The 17,234-nt window shown below is 40.6% G+C and overlaps 1 protein-coding gene across 4 annotated transcripts in view; it reads left to right on the top strand.

Annotated features, from left to right (window-relative positions):
- The window catches only part of FRYL (FRY like transcription coactivator), a 201,887-nt gene that overhangs the window by 21,769 nt on the left and 162,884 nt on the right, over window positions 1-17,234 (top strand). For 2 of the 4 annotated variants that reach the window (XM_066632995.1, XM_066632996.1), the window contains exon 1: window positions 10,132-10,257. The exons of the other annotated variants lie outside the window; for them this stretch is intronic. In XM_066632995.1, the coding sequence (XP_066489092.1) occupies window positions 10,182-10,257 (76 nt within the window). In that variant the 5' untranslated portion in view covers window positions 10,132-10,181. Of the gene's footprint in view, window positions 1-10,131; window positions 10,258-17,234 lie in introns of those variants that run through there. 4 annotated transcript variants of the gene reach the window in all.

A 17,234-nucleotide genomic window follows, 5' to 3' on the forward strand; every position in this document is an offset into this window, starting at 1 on the left:
ATGAAACTGCATTACCTGTTCAGCATTTTGTAATCCCTTCCAGTTTGATGTGGTGACAGCAATGGTAATTCTGGCAGGTGGTGGTGGCTGTCCCCCCCTGCCTTGGAACACTACTCATGTGTCATGACTACTGGGAGCAGTATCACTGCTGTCATTTTTCATTATCAGGGCCACTGTTTTTTTCTCTCTGGAAATGGAATGTTAAAATATGGGGGGTGGGCATTCCAGGTAAACCATTCTTTCTACCTTAGAGATAATGGCCATGATTTTTAAAAGTTAGGAGCCTTTGGGACTCCCAACTTCTGTGTAGAGGCGCATGTTGTGTACAGGCGCATGTTGTGTGTTTTGTTTGTTGTTTCTATGAAAAGTTGTCGGAATGCCAAATGGGTATCCCAATTTCCTGGCTGGCTGGTTGAGAAGAGGTGAGTGGAGGAGGTTAGTTCTGTTGCCATTGGTGTGAATGTTGGCTGATTGGACAGCTGCTATTCTTGAAATGCCAGCACTTATGTTTTAAAAATTGTCTCCCTCCACTTGACAAGAGTAGCTGGGAAAGGGCCAAGATAAAGAGCAAGCTATGTAGTATTGTCTCACAAACTTGTCATGTTCTGCTGTCTCTAAAATGGGCACAGGTGGCAGTGAGGAGTGCTCCATGAACACAATCAAAAGCCATTATATTTTGTGCATAACAAAATATCAATGCTAATAAAACACCTTTTTTCGCCAAACACCTCTGGCTACAGCTTTTATCACTACTTCTTGTAAGTATTCTGCTGTGAGTGCATTTCCGTATGGTTCAATTGTTTCTGTATGAAAGACAGTCCTTTCTTCTCTCCTTGCGCAAGCACATACAATGGGATCATTGTGAACACTGCTCCAACCGTCAAAAATTGGGCTAACAATTTTCCCTTCCTGATGTTTACACGCTGTACAGTTTTTCTCTCAAACATTATCCAGCAATTTTCCTACAACATCTGCTCTGTTAGACTGTATCCTGGTTGTAATAATGGAGCCATGTTAATGGAGTGTATGTTCAACTATTCATAAAGGAGCACTAGTTGTATATGCAAGCCAACTAACTTGCTGGTTCTTTTCAGAAACTTAACTATGGTGGTTTCTGGATGATGGAGCTTTTTTTTTAAACCTCAGGTAATGTACTAATCTTATGCAACATACATGATGTTACAGAAACCCTATCCCTGTTAGCAGGTGACTCTGAAACTGTAGTTAAATGTGATTGTGGTGTTGAAGATGAAAGTTCATCAGGATTCTGCATGTTGAGAATGAATTCTTCTAAACAAAATAAGTCAGTGCAGTTAGTTATTACCATACTGCTATCAGCATACACTAACAGTAGTAAACATGACATTGTAAAAGGAATTTCTGCCTACTTGAGCCATTATTTTTTTATCGCAATCACATCAAAACCAATAATACATAAGTAACAATAGCATGATTATTCAGACATGAACATTCAAGTTGTCTCTCAACTCAAAACACTAAGGCCAGGGAGGATAGACGAAAAGTTTGAAATAAGAACGTTTACTGACTAAATGTTCAGCTATTACTTTCAAGGAGGGGGCACTTCTTTTGAGAAACCAGGTCTTGCATTTCTTGTTGTATTGTTCAGATTTTGCATGTTTGTCTATCTTATGCACAGGTACAGGAACTTCATTAAAATACTCCCAAATAGTCTTTCTTTTACAACCTTCTGCCATTATAGGTTTTTCCTGGGGGGGGGGGGGGGGCTGGTAGGATAGTCTTCAAAACAACATATATGCAAAGACCTCAAGACTTTTAAGATAGTCTGCTCATATCCTGTCAAATGTGGTCCTCCTTTTTTAATCTCTCATGCTCTTTAGAAGCTTCAGCTACCAGGTTAAAAATTGATTTTTGCTTCAACCTCCATTTTCTTCCCTTCCTAACCCTCTTTTGCTTGCTTGCTGTTGGCTTTTTTGTCTGGATTTTTGATATTATTACACTATTTTAATTTTAGTAAATATAAATTGTACATAGAGCTATCCGTTATCAGAGAGGCCCACAGATACCTTTGCTGCTTTAACTTTGTGCAGGTAGAAGATTAAGACAGCGTGTTTACAGTATTTAAAAGGTATTTCTCGACTTTGCTATTAGCACTGCCTAATGAATGAAGAGAATTTCTCCAGTTAGACCCAGTATTAAAAAATACCCAGCTCCTAAACAGTACATGAGTTGAGGTAGTATCAAGGTTGATTATTTCAAAATCTTGATAGATAACATTTGGAAATATGAAGGTGTGGATGCAGCCCCTCTGTGTGAAACATAATTAAAGAGCTGTACTACAAATACAAGGGTCTGTGCTTGAGAGATTTCACCGTGTAACATTTGCACATGAATTTCATTCAGTATGTGCAGCAAAGACTCTGGTCTCTGCCTCTTTATAGGTAGAATCTTTGGATAGCTGAGGTAATTGCCCCATTCTCCCCTTTTTGCATCTACTTTACTCTTCTATTTCCAAGCTGCTTTGAGCAATACAACTTATTACCAGTAGATGTCAGTCTAGGCAATCTCTAGTACGGAAAGGAATTTCTGCCCCCCTTATGCTGCATGATACAGTGACACTTGCTGTGTTCTTCCATTTTGAAGATTAAAAAATGTTAAGTCTTTATTTGTTTTCATCCTGCCCTGTCCTGGCATTACTGTAAACAAGAAAGATCTATTCTTTGACATGTGACATTTCCAATTATTTATAGTCTCCTGATACATTCAGGTAAAGCAAAACTATAGTAATAGTGTGTTTTTAACTCTTCAGTCACAATTGAAATCTGACCATCATTGTGTGAGATTGCTTTTGTATTTTCAATCAAAGCTTTTCCATAGAAAAGTATTTTAAACAAGAAGTTTGCTATGACTCCCCCCACATCTCTTTAATCCTGTGCTTTAAAAATAGGGAGTTAAAAAAAAAAATTGTAAGAGTTACTTTTGAATCTATAATCTTTACAAGTCTGGAGGTGGGCTTGGTAAAAACAAATAGTGCAGTGCTAAGAATAGAAGATTAAGAATGCAGTTAGCACAAGGAGATAGGATGGGAACATTCCTTTACTTGGTGAACAAAGAATTTGTGTAAAAAACTTTCAATAATGGTCATGTGTTGTTATATTTGGGTCATCAAATGTGTTAGGAAGTTTCAGTTTGTTTAATGCAAAATCATGAGATTTTCTGTATTTTCTCATAAGCTGTGTTATGTTATTATCCTAAGTTTACTAGGCTAAATGACATTGCAATTTCTTTTTAATTCCTGAATGGAAATTGTGAAGTATTCTTAATGCACTGAATATAGTTGCAGTTCCTGTTCAAAATGTATGATCAGCACCATGTTGGCAAATCTGACTATGGATAAGAACATTGCTTTATCAGCACAGTGATCAAGATCTTTAGCAGGTGAGGCTCAGCTGAGATTGTTATAGTTCTGTACCATTTTATAGAGCCCTTTTTAGCAGATGGCATACTGTAATCTGTAATTATAATCATCAGCATAATGCATATCCCAGCTCTGCATCTGAAGTGGGGGAGGGTAAAGTTAGAATTGCAGAGAGAAGATCAAAATAACATTTTGTTAAATTATGCAAGTCTTATGACATGAGAGAGAAAAATACTTCAAATATCAAACTGAATATGCTTAATTATAATGTAGATGTTCTTGAGTTTTATAAGACGTGAATCAGCTTGATGTGATTTTGAAGCAGTACATGCTCTACAAAAGAGTGGAGCTACAGTCCAGCTGTAAGGGGCATGAAAATGTTTACTGGGGACCATGGGTGGGGAACATTGAATTGCCAAGATCACATTAGATCACAAAATCTTGGACCACATTAGCAGAAATAATCTCTGATCCAAAAGCAACGTGTACACATGGAGCATGTATGTGCACATGTGAAAGTGGCCTTGGATATTATAAAGAAGTTTTATATATCTCTACAGCTGTGCAGAACTACAGCTTACGTTGGACTGAAAGTTCATGCTTATAAATATATTAATATTTATACGGATTCCTTTAGTCACATGTATATGGCTATTCACTGCTGGTGAATGGTGTCTGAAAAGCAATATACAAATAAAAATCAGTTCATGCAAGGCAACTTTAGAAAAGCTAACATTTTTAGAAATTTGGTGGCAGTTTCCTGGAAACTAATGTTTGGTAATGTGTGTGAGCACATGCATTTGCAATTGTGCACACAATTGATTGATCAGGTGAGTGTATTTGTGTGTACTTGTGTGAGTGGAAATGTGGCCTTAAATGTGACACTCGCTAGAGAGAGAGAGAGAGAGAGAGACTTTCAGTTCTGTCTAGCAGAGTACAACATAAATGTAAGTGCATTAAAAAAAAGTAAAATGTAAGAGTGCAAAGTGTCACAAACATGCCATAAGGCACACTCACAACACTGCGCTGAGTTGGCACTGAGCCCAGCACTGGCCACATGCCACCTGGAACAAAGGAGGAGCTCTAGGTAGCGGTGAGGTATGTTGCGGGAAGGGGAGTGGAAGGGGGTAGGATCCAGAGCACCTTGTTGGTTCTTCAGTGCCACGAAGATAGACGCTATGGATGGATTACCTACCTCGGCACACTGTGATAGTGGAGTGGACTAACTGGGAGAGGTAGACTGGTGGGAATCATGAAGCAAACGCGGAGTAAAACAGCTGATGGAGAAGTGGCACAGGTTCATTTCTAGCCTCTTCTTGCATAATGACGTCCCACTTAATGTCACTTCTGGCCCTGAGCAGGCCTCATGAATGCTATTTGGTCCACAGTTCAAAATGAGTTTGACATCCCTGCTGTAGGAAGTATGTGAAGCAGACTTTGAGAGCTGTCTAGCAAGGGTGGCCAAACTTGTTTCACCTAAGAACCAGATAAGATAAACTTCTGGTGTTCAAGAGTCTCAATATTTTAAGAAGCATTTAAATTCTTAAATATATTCACTCAGCATGATCATGTTTTAAGCCAGTGAACTCTCAGTTTATACTCAGTAAATAATCGTTAAGCTTGAAAATTTCTTCTTTACCTTTTAGTTGTGATGCAAAAAAGAACTCTGCCAACATTTTTTTGAGAGCCACACATTTGTCAAAGAGCTGCATGTGGCTTGCAAGTCACGGTATAGTATACGCAGGAACTGTGTCTAGTACTGTAGATTATCTTACATGGAAAGCATTTGGAGGGAATAAAAAGGACAGTTTAAAATCTTGTATTTAAAAAGTCTATTTAGAATTAGTGTCATTCTATTTATCTACAGCAGTGCTTCTCAGACTGTGGGTTGGGACCCACTAGGTGGGTTGTGAGCCAATTTCAGGTGGGTCCCCTTTCATTTCAATATTTTTAATATATTAGACTTGATGCTATCATGGTATGTGACTGCATTTGGGGAAATGTTACAGACCTGTACTATTAGCAAGCTACTATGTGTATTCTTTTAACAATGATAGTAAATGGGACTTACTCCTGGGTAAGTGTGGGCAGGATTGCATTCTAGGATTGTTAAAAATTTTCCTGCTTGATGATGTCACTTCCAGTGTTTCCTGACAGATACTCATTCTAAAAAGTGGGTCTCGGTGCTACATGTGAGAACCACTGATCTACAGGAAATATTGTGTGTGTGGTATGTGTGTATTGTCTGAAGAGACAACCTTTTCCTCCCCCCTACAGGGAGTCCCAGAATCAAATCCCTTAGGATGTTGAGGCATCAGCTTATTAGGAGCAATGAATCTGGGGCAAGAAAACGAAGTGGGTCAGTAAATTTTTCCACTGTTTTTTATCCATGAGGGGTTCCTTAACGGAACCCCAGTTGATAACGAGGGACAACCTGTACTTCCTGATGTTCCTAATTTGAAGACATGTTGGTGAATGTTCATTTCTGGAGTAGCCTCATCAGTAGCGTAGCTAAGGAGATGCAGGGGGTAGCAAATGCACTGGACTACGGCTACTGGAGGGGGCAACATCAGGGGCGGGGGGCAACATTGGGTTGCACGCGAGTTACCTTGGGCTGCTGCAGCCCCACCAGGCACATTGGTCAGCAGCCAAATACAAGTCACATGCGCGTGAGCAAAGGCAGCTCCGGCATGGCTTCCCCGCTCCCTCCCAGCTGCAGTGCAGCCGGTCCTTGGCGAAGCCCGGAAGGGGGTTGAGGTGGCAACAGCAGATGCAGCTCTGCTCCCTTGTGCTTGAGACCTGGGGGGGTTTCATGGGGGGGTGCCTTGGTGGGGGGAGCTCTGCAGCCCCCCACCAAGAACTAACAGCCACCTGTGAGTGCTGGGGCAAGGGAGCTTCCCCGGTGGGATTGCCAAGCACCTCTGCTTAGCATTACGGGCAGCAGCTGGAGGGAAGGAGGAGGAGGTGTATTGCTGCTGTGTCCCATGTAGCCTCAGAGCACAATCCTATGGATGTCTACTCAGAAGTAAATTCTATTGTGTCCAAGGGGGCTTCCTCCCGGGAAGGTTTGGAGAGGATGGGAGCCTGTCAGGCCCAGCTTCCTCCTGCTGCCTGCCCCAAGTCCTCCTTCCCCCAACCAGTGTGAGCAAGGAAGCTTTTCTTTCACTCACTGAGCCAAACCTATGCCTGTCTACTCAAAAGTAAGCCCCATGATAGTCAATAGGGCTTACTCCCAGGAAAGTGTGGGGAGGATTGCAGCCTCGGAGCCAAGTCCTAGGCACCTCTACTCAGAAGTAGGCCCCATGATAGTCAATGGGGCTTACTCCCAGGTGAGTGCAGATAGAATTGGTGCCTCAGTCAGTTGGTGCGGCTTCCTTTCGCCTGCCTGCCTGAGTTCTCCTTCCTCCCCAGCCACTGTGAGCCAGAGTGGGCTGGTGGCTTCTTCACAGCCTCCTTTCCTCCCCTCAGCAAGGCAGCTGCGGGACTGGAGCTGTGCCCACCAAACAAAACGGCCACTTGGCGGGGGGGGGACTGCTTTCCCCCCAGTCCAATGAGCCTGGAGGGGCTGCAGCAGCCAGTGTAAGACCTCAGAGGGAACAGATGTGGGGAGCAATCCCTTCCTTTGGAGAAGTGGCAGCAGCTTGGGGGTGAGTAGGAGGGAGCTGGTGCTGGGGTGAGGCAGCAAGCAGCTTGAGCCATGTGACCAACTTTTTATTCAGTTTTTTTTTTTAAAGTAGGTGTGAAATAAAAACCTAGGAGTGACGTCACTTCCGGGGCATCTTCTTGAGCTCTGCACCGGGCAACAGGATCATTAGCTACACCATTGAGCCACATGAATAGTAGAGAACTGTTATCAGTTAAACCAGTGATTTTCCACCTTTTTTCATCTCATGGCACACTGAAAAGGTACTAAAATTGTCAAGGCACACCAGTTTTTGGACAATTGACAAGGCACACCTTACTGTTGTTGGGGGGCTCATATCCCCAATATTCCTATTAATAAATGACCTTCCACCAAACCCTCGTGGCACACCTGGGGTCCATTCACACACACCAGTGTGCCACGGCACAGTGGTTGAAAATAGCTGAGTTAAACAATAACTTCTGACTGGATAGTGATTGACTGTGAACTCAAATGCATGATATGTGTATATGGAGACTCCTTAACTACTTTGGATTTTATTAAAGTGAGCAAGAGAGACGGTGATAGTTAGATGCTTGTGGAAGACATTTGAAATTAAAAGAATAACTTGTATGAATATATGCTGGCTTGTATCTGTATTTGTGCAAGCAAAGGGCAATATGTAATATAGGTAAGAAAATGTGAACATTGTGGGTAGATATTGTGAATATCTTTGTATCTTAAATGGATAGAACTTTGCATTGTTATTATAAATGCTTTTAGTCTCTGAATTTCTCTACACAAAATTGTGGGAGATTAATAACTTTAGACTGATATGGAATCTTTGCTTAAATGTGTTCTAAGTATAGCATACTCACACATATAAAGGTATCTTAACCTGTGCATTTCAAAATTGCCAAATGTAGATTTAAGTAGCATTTTTCACCTTGCAAACTCACATCAGTCTTTATAACATTAGTACAGGTATTGGCCTTTAAAAAAAAAAGGTAGATAGAATGATTCGTCTTGCTGTGTGATGGTGTTTATCTCAAAATTCAGCCCACCTAGTCCACTCAGCCCTTGCAAATTCAGTTCATTGTGTTCTGGCTGTAACTGTAATGTGTAATATTCATATGCACACTCCGTATCTGCATGTGTGTCAATATGGTGTGAATGGGATGTGTACAAAGTGTACATGTTATATGAAACAAGGAGTATTATGCAGTCTTATTGCTTGCATGCTTGTAAATGCTGCTGTTAATACAGCAACCTTGCAGATCTGTTTAGATGTACAAGGAGTTCCTAGTTGGGAAATATGAAAATATTGCTAAGAATTACAGTTGCAGCAACCTATTGGGAAAATGAGACCACTGGCTATAAACATCCAGGTTACATTTGATTCCTATGCGTATTTGTTGACATCCATTGAGACCTCCATTGAGACCGAAACCGAGACCAACCAATCCTCAAGGATCCATCATCACAATCATTTTGTACTGCCTCACATAATCTCTAATAGTGTTTTAAAGGAACCAGGTCATATGCTTATAGCAGGTAATGTGGGCATTGCCTGTATCTAAAGGACTCCAAAGTATAAAGACAAACATTTTGCATGGGGGGAGGGGGAAGCAAGCAATTGAGTGCAGCTGCTCTGTCCTCCCCAGCTTAGAGCACAATCCTGTGCGTGTCTCCTCAGAAGTAAGTCCCATTGTGCTTACTCCCAAGAAAGTGTGCACAGGATTACAGCCTTCAAGCTCCCCACTCAGCATCCCCCTGTTTTTGAAATCCTCTGTACAGTATGTATGCCTTTAAAGAGCACTTAATAAACACTTTGTAAACCAAATTTGACTTTGTTCTGACTTTTCTTGCCCATAGGAGCGCATTAATTAAATTTCAATGCATTCCTATGGGAAAACGCGCTTCGCAAAACGAAAAACTCGCATAACGAAAGGAGTTGCGGAACGGATCAATTTCTTTATGCGAGGCACCACTGTATCTCTAAGCTGGAGTCTATCCTTTTCTCAGAGGAAGAGATGAAAGAATAGGACTGAAAAAGAACAGGATTATAATAGCAAACGATGGTGGTGATTGAGGGGAATAGCACTGTAAAAAGAAATCCCATGTGAAATGACACAATTCAGTGTGCATGTTTGTAAAATTTGGATTGTTTATTTGTTGTGGTAATGGAACTGGCTTCTGTTCTTCCAACAGCTGAAAATACCGACTCTTTAAAATCATAGATCAAGCTAATTGGTTTACCAGGTGCTTCCCTTTCCAGTAGGCAGACAATAATGAGAATTCTTCAGAAATTCTGACTGGTTGACAAGTCTCCTATGCCTCTTCTGGCTGATTGTTACTATTCTGGTCTAATGCTGTTTTGTACATTTTGAGAAAAGTATAAAAATAAGAACTGTGTATATGTAGTTCCTGAAAGTGTTTGGGGCAGGGGAAAGAAATACATGGTTCATGTTTCTCTTTAGTACACGATGTTGCAATTTAAACTGCTGTTCACTAATATGGGTGTATAAAAGAAAAAAAAACACATTGCTGTACAGTTGTGCCCCAAACTAAACTGATACAGAGCATGTAGTATTGGAAACTGTGATAACTCTGTTTTCAGGGTTAGTAAACTTTTCAGAGTGATAACTGTTATCGTTGAGTGCAGATGCACACCCCTCCCAGTATGTGGTAAAGCTAAAACTTCAAACAAGGATAGAAATGCGTCTATATCTGCATGCATATGGCTTATTAATACTTCTTTACATCTAACTTTTCTAAATTTATTAATTTGTATGTTAAAAGCCTGAAATAATCTGGGATTATTTCTAATTGTTCTAATCAGCTTCAGCCAGTAAAATGAATGTCTTTTTGAAACTTCTCAATGAGCAGCTGCCTTGCTGGTGTTTGAGCACCACCCAGGGTGGGATGACATCATTATGTAAAGTGGCACAAACAGGGTAGGTTTTCGTGTTTCTTCAAGGAAGTTTGCACAAGCACCTGGACTTGCATTTGGTGCAGCTAAACTGAGGACTGATCACTGTTGGGAAATGGTCGAACATGAGCATGGATTTTTTTAAAAAAGTTGTGCCTTCCGTCATGTTGGGAGATGTAGCTTTGGATGTTGGAAATACTGCCTGTGAAAACTCTCCAAAGTTGCTAAAAATGAGGCGCATCAGCCTACTTTCCATAGGGCAAACTATAGATGAAGATGACGCTGAAGTTGTGCATCCTGTTTACAGTATGTATCTATATAACTCTTAATTCTTGAAAGTTTTAAGGCTTGCTTATTTAGAAACGAAGAGAGAGAACCCCAACAGACAGTGGTGTTGTACTGCTAAGACTTTTTCTGTTGCAACATCATACTCTAGAGTGCTGAAAACAGTTTTCTGATATTTGTAGATGAAGATCTGTGTGATGTTTAGTACTGTTAAAGGGGAAATTAAAAAATTGTCCAATTCATGGATGTAGCTGAGGTTCATTAAAATGTGAAAATATTGCATTTAACTGTGAAAGATGTGTCTGCACCTCCTGCAGTAATGCTGGAAGAACAGTATGTGTAACATCCTGATGAAGGGATACAGAAATTGATTCGGCTTCATACTATTAGGCTAAAGTTGTAAAATAAGTTGCATAAGTAATGTGGAAGATGTATTCTTTTCATGTTAGATACAATGGGCTCATAATGCTTTCTTATATATTTTAATTTGAATTCCAGTGTTATGGCTTGCCTAGTCATAGTCGCTATGCTGAGTTTGAAACATTTTATCCTGCTATTTGCTGTCACTTTCTCTTCTTGCCCTCTTCCCTTGAAGATATGAAGTTTTATCCAGTGGAGTAGGCAGATGCTTGTAATGTTTTGACACCTAAATGGGAATTAGGAACTATTTTGCATGGGTGTGGTTACTCTTTCAGTTTGTTTGGTACAGCTTAAAAACTCACAAACATGGTTAAAATTAGAGTTGGGAGATATTTACTGTTCAGTATTGTAGGCAACATTTGTGACTTTTCATGAATCTCATTACTGATTTTTTACAATGTATGTTTAATATGCTGAAACAGCCTTTCTGGCTAATTTGGAGTAAACATGCCCTTTTTTGTTCTTGAACTGTCATCTAATAACGGCATGGAAGTGCTTGCAGGGAACATTTTTCAGATTGCTTGATCGATGGGCAACTTGGTCCTAATCTGTGCTGGAATAGGCAGGCCAGCTGGCTTGCACCATATCCAGTGCAGGTTAGGAGGTGAAAGGAGTGCTACTTGGAGTAAGTGGACCTATGTCCCATTATCCCAAGTAATGGCCCAGCCATTGCAATGGGGCTACCCAGATCTGTGCCTGTGAAATTGCTGACGCAGATAAGCCTCGTGTAATACCAGGCTGCTCGGGAGGGGATGGGGTTGGGATTTGGCCTAAGAGCTGGAGGCTAGACCCAGCCTCCTCCTGTGCCTGGCTCACCCACTACCCACCCCGAAATGCTTCCTGCTTTCCCCAACCCCGAATGTCAGCTGCCCCAGGCTGGTGCAAACTTACTCCTGTCCGGTGGAGATATGGTACGAGGAAGCTGGTGCGTGTCCTTGTGTTGACCTCCCCAACATCAGAGTAGCTGCAAATGTAGCCACTCCCAGGCTGGCACAAAGAACTAGCGCTGATTGAACACTTTAGTATTGCACTCATAGTAACATTAAGCTGCAGTCCTATCCACCTTTCCAGGAAGTAAGCTCCATTGACTATAATGGGATTTACTTCCGAGTAGATATGCATAGGATTGGGCTCTTAAGTATTTAAGAGAACATCTAAAAAGTATACAGGAAGCTCTCGATTTACTCAAGAGTTACACTCCTAGAAAATGGTGCATATATTGAAATTGCTTAAAGCCCCTTTTCCCCTTGGGAAACAATGAAATTGATGTGGATTAGGGGAAAGTCATCTAGCACTCACATTGACTGATAGATACTAATGTCAGTTGAAATAATTCATTGTAAAGAGAAAAGCAATTTAATGCTCATACTGACAACTGGTGACCACTGCTTGCTCCAGGTGTCATGGAGAGAGGGTTGAGAAAGGAGGCTTCTGGGAACGGCTATTGGTGTCTATGGCTGATAAAGTATGAGGAAAACAAAGATGCCAATATGGGAACAGGGAAAGTGGTAAGGGGCAGCTCTGTGAATGCATTTTCTTTGTTTCTCTATCCTCTAAAGCCAGAATATTAAAAAGAAACCCCTCCCAAGCTGCCAGCATCTAATGGAGTTATTTGTTAGCAACTAATTAGTGGCTAATTGACTATGTTTTGAAAATTACCAGCATAAATTTGACTTCTGGTATTAATTTGCAAATTGTGCTATTTCAGAAATATGCAAATTAAGACTTCATTTCATCGAGAGCTGACTGTACTTTTTTCATTTTAAGAAGAACATTCAAGAAGCAAGTGTTGGAAGTGATAGAAATGAAACATCACTCAACAGTGAAGGAAGATGAGTGTTACAGTCCTCTTTATATGTGAATTCACTATTTGTGAATTCATTTATCTGCGAGGGGCAGAATCGCTACTTTCTGTCATTATATGCACCCCTGTTCTCATTATCCACTATTCAGAAACCTTCTGGAGGCTGCAGGAACCTTCAGAATGGCTCCTGTGACCAGCGTGAACCCCTTTAAAATGACCAGTGGAAGCTTCCCCCAGTCATTTTAAAGGGGTCTGTGCTGGTTGTGGGTGCCATTCTAAAGGTCCCTGCAGCCTCTGGAAGGACTTTGCAGCATTCAGATAAATTTTGGCACTTCCTGCTGCACTTTGCTGGTTTCCCTTGCCTGCTCAGAAGACTCTACAATGGAATTTCAAAATGTAAACAAAGCTGTGTGTTCATAAGCTGTCTGCAGTCACTCAAAATGTTCCTCAGAGGCTTTGCAGACCCTCTGCAGGCACTACTAAAGCTCCTCCAGGCTTCTCCTGGCGGCTGAGATGCTCTGGAACAGCCCTTACCCCTGAGTGACCCACAGATAAGACAAAGTAAAATATGCTTTCATTTATTGGTAGAAATTTCTTGCCTTATAAGAGAGTATCTACAGTAAGTAATGCTACTGTACTGTTGTGACCTGATTAGACTGCAAGTGGCAATCTTCAGCAGTGAAAGTGAAAGGGAGGCCTTTAACATTTGTGCTTGGATGCATTCTAGCTAGTTGAGCAGTTGAGAACAGGCATAGGCTACTCTAATTCCGCAGTGGAATATTAATTCCCTGTTTGGACTGTTTAAATGCTGCCAACTGGCTATGTCATTAGAAATTTTCTCAAATCAGTTGGCATTATTAATGTCACAGAATTGTGTGAGGTATTCACTCATGAAATACAAATCTGTAGTCTCCTACAATCATGCTTTTTACAATAGTAGACAGCAGCTGAATCCTCTTTAAATTATCTGCTTATTTCTATTTTTGTATCCTGATAATGGAATGAAGTACTCCTATAGCACACAGTAGGGAACTGCTGAATTACCATTGGGATGTCAGTAGAAGACTGGGGTCTGACACAGGTATTGAATAAAATGGGACATGGATCTCTACAAAAAGGGCATTAATGGGAGGAAGTAGTTGGAGCTGTGATCATATCTGCATTACTTGTATGCCTGTTTGATCTATATATGAGTGGCTTATTGATCAGTGAGAATTTGTTGATTGTCTTATAAACGTTTTCAGGCTTTTGAACTGTGCTTACTGAAGGAAGTATTAGTGAAGAACCGCTTTTGTCAGTGAATGTAGAACCTGAACAGTAGTAAAAGAAATAACACAGGCATTCCGATAGGAAAGCTTTGCAATGAAAGGGAGATATCTGTGCAGCTTTTTCTTTTGTGGCGTTAGCAAATCTTCAATACCTAAACTTGTATTGGTTGACTTGTTTATAATTTGGATTTTTAAGTAGAAGGTTGATAGAGCATTTTCTTTTAGTTTTTTTTAATGTTGGACCAGCTACTGAAGAACTTGTATACTTCTTAAGTTAATACAGCTTCTGTTAAAATACACATTAATCTCTGAGAAGTATCTGCACACACATGTGAACCAAATGACCTATAGAAATTATTAGTTGATCTGAAATTTGTAGAGAAATTATTTTTCTATGATCTTGAAAAATGTTCAAAACTATCTGTATCTTGAAAGACTTAAATAAAGAGTAGGAGACTAGGGGAAATCAAAGCATGTTGTGTTAGTTTGTAGATGCTTTCAATATATTACAGTTTTGTAGATTGGTTTGTGTCTTTCTTTGTTCCTGGTTTCTGCTTAAAATATAGTCATTGTATTGGTTGGGTCATCACTAATGTTGCACTACAGATTGAGCACAAAGAGATAATAAAAAGTATGCAAAAAAAAGCATTGTCTTAGGGTAGCTTCCAGAGTTGCTTTTTCTCTGGAGCAAAGTATTCTGGATACTACCTATAAGGATATGAATAAGTGGAGGACTTAACAAAATACTGTACCTTCATGTGAATGTACAGCGTGGTCTGTGCTACAGATATTGCAACAGCTTATTCCTAACTTTTCCCTCTCCATGGGAAGCAATACTAACCTCTAAATAACAAATTTAACCCAAATAAGTAGCAAATAGTTGATAAACTGTCATTTTTACACACAAATACTAACTGCAGGGGCTGCCAGAACTTTTTGCACGTTGGAAGTTCAGGATTACTTATACAGTACTGGTGTGCGGGTTATTGTGGAAGGTTTGTGCCTTTTACAATGTGTAGTGCTATAATTGCATTTATAGCCAAATGGCGTTTTCAGTTAGGGCAATATATCCTAACAGCTGCGTATTTGAATTGTGTTTTGGGATAAGGCTGTTTAGGGATGAAGTGGTCTATCAATAAAATATTATGTCAGGCATTATGAATGTATGTATTTAGAAGTATTTTAACCATTCACATTCTACTTAGTCTGACTTTTTTCCCTTTTATATAAAGCGAATACTTATCTCAGTTGTGAAATTCAAAATGAACTGATGAAATAACTGTGGCTAATGTTTTGAGCTCCACTCCAGGCCTGAACTTGTACCTCGATGATGGACTTCCTTAATAGACTCTAGTAAATTTTTAAAACTTTAATATACTGTATTGTTCCCATAAGTTACTTCTGTTATTAAAACAGCAGTAGTGCTGTTGGTATTCTTGTATCTATATTCTGAGTAGCTTCACATAATCTTTATCATGGCTGCTATGTGGAGTCAGTTGCTCTGACATGGACACTTCTGTGTCTTCCAATCTCTCATAACTCTGCCTTTTACATTTTACTGGTGCATTGTGGGATTCAGTCTTAGGGAAGCAGGAACTCAGCCATGGTTTGCTGAAAGGAATATGAGGTAGATTAACTTAGACTTAATTTTTGGCACCATTAGTAAATGTTTTGTTACAGTGTGAAGTTGGTATTAAGATTTGCCCCAAGGGAAAAAGTGTTTCTTTGAGGAGGTCATTTAGGAAAAAATTAATCGAAATCATTCATCTGAATGGTTGCATCCAATGGTGGCATCTGAATACAGACTGCTGAGAATGGAGATTTCTTGAAAGATGTGCTAAGATTATTTTATGTCATATACAGAATGGCTGCCTTTTGTTTTCAGTCCCAATTCAAGGTGCTGGTTTTGACCTTTAAAGCCCTATACAGCTTGGGGTCAGAATATCTAAGCTATTCTATATAGTCCAGCTCATTCCCTTAATCATCAGAGAAGGCCCTCTTACAAATACCACCGCCCAGGAAGGTGCGTGGGGTGGCGGCAAGAAATAGGGCTTTCTCAGAAGTGGGACCAGTGTTATCGAACTCATTCCCACTTGATCTACGAACTGCTCCTTCATTGGAAACATTCTGGTATGGCCTGAAAATATTTCTTTTTAGACAAGCCTTCTGAGTTCTCGGCCTTTTGAGCATCTGTTGACATCTTTTAACATCTGGTTTTTACAGGCTTGGGGTTTTATAAAATTTCTGCTGATGCTCTTTTTATTGTTTCAATGTCTGATTACTATTTTAGCACATTTTTTGTGGTAGTTTTAATGTTTTAATTTTTTTTTAACTGTGGTTTATGTTTTTGTACTCTGAGTTTTGTTGTAAGCCGCCTTAGGACCTTTCAGGGAGAAAGGTGGGGTAGAAATACAGTAAATAAATAAAAAATAAATGAATAAATTGTAAAGCTATCAGTTTATAGAGTTTTCTCAGAGAATAGCATTTAGACCTGAGTGTCGATTGCAGGTGGCGCATCAGTATCTGCGAGGGATTCGTTCTCAGACCCCTTGCTGGTACTGAAAATGATGAATAATCAAATCTGTAATTTTCTTCCTCTTTTTCCCTCTGATCGGAACTGGAGCTGTGCTTTGGTCCCCTCTGGAGGACTTTCTGAAACCTGCAGAACCAGCACGTGTTCACCCACTGCCTCTGTGGGCTTCAGAATGACCCGGAGAGGCAAAAAAAAGCCATTTTCGGTTGCTGAAGAGAAACCAGAAGTGACATTTTTCACCATATAAGTCATTCTGAGGCCCAGGGAAGTGGGCTTCCTGGGGCCTCAGAAATGCTTAATATGGTGAAAAATGTTACTTCCAGTTTCCCAAGGGAACCCTGAAGTGGCTTTTTTGCTTCTCTGGGCTTCTCCTACCAGCTTGTCCACTGGGATGTCGTTCGTAACCTTTGTTAAATCCCTACTGAAATGTAGCTATACAGAGGGCCCATTTTATCTGTGGATATCACTATCTGTGGGTCCCAACTTGTGGGGCTGACCTGAAATGGGCTCTCCAGATGCGATTGGAGCTGTGCTCTAGCCATCTCTGAAGAGTCCCCTCTGTGGGCCTTAGAAGGTCACTTTTGGTTTATCATAAAAACTAGAAGTGATGTTTAAAGGCCTTTGTAGGGCCGAGGGGGACTTCCCTGGCCCTCTGAAGGACCTCAGCAGTAGCATACACAGCTCTGCCTACCAGCCGGGAGATGGAACACATCCCAATCAACTAGCTGGGTGGCAGGGTGCATGACTCACCCAGTCAGCTGATGGGGGCACAGCTCCCATTACCTCCAAAGAATTAGAGGGCCCACGACCCACAGGTTTCATCAACACAGAAGGGAGTGACAACAGGATATACATATTTAGTTGTCTTCTGTGCTCCCAGAGACATCTGGTGGGCCACTGTGAGGTACAGGAATCTGAATTAGATGGGCCCTTCAGTGGTGAAGCCAAAGATTGTGTAACCCAGTGCAAATCT

This window comes from Tiliqua scincoides, chromosome 6 (assembly GCF_035046505.1).
Source record: "Tiliqua scincoides isolate rTilSci1 chromosome 6, rTilSci1.hap2, whole genome shotgun sequence".
Taxonomy (NCBI): domain Eukaryota; kingdom Metazoa; phylum Chordata; class Lepidosauria; order Squamata; family Scincidae; genus Tiliqua; species Tiliqua scincoides.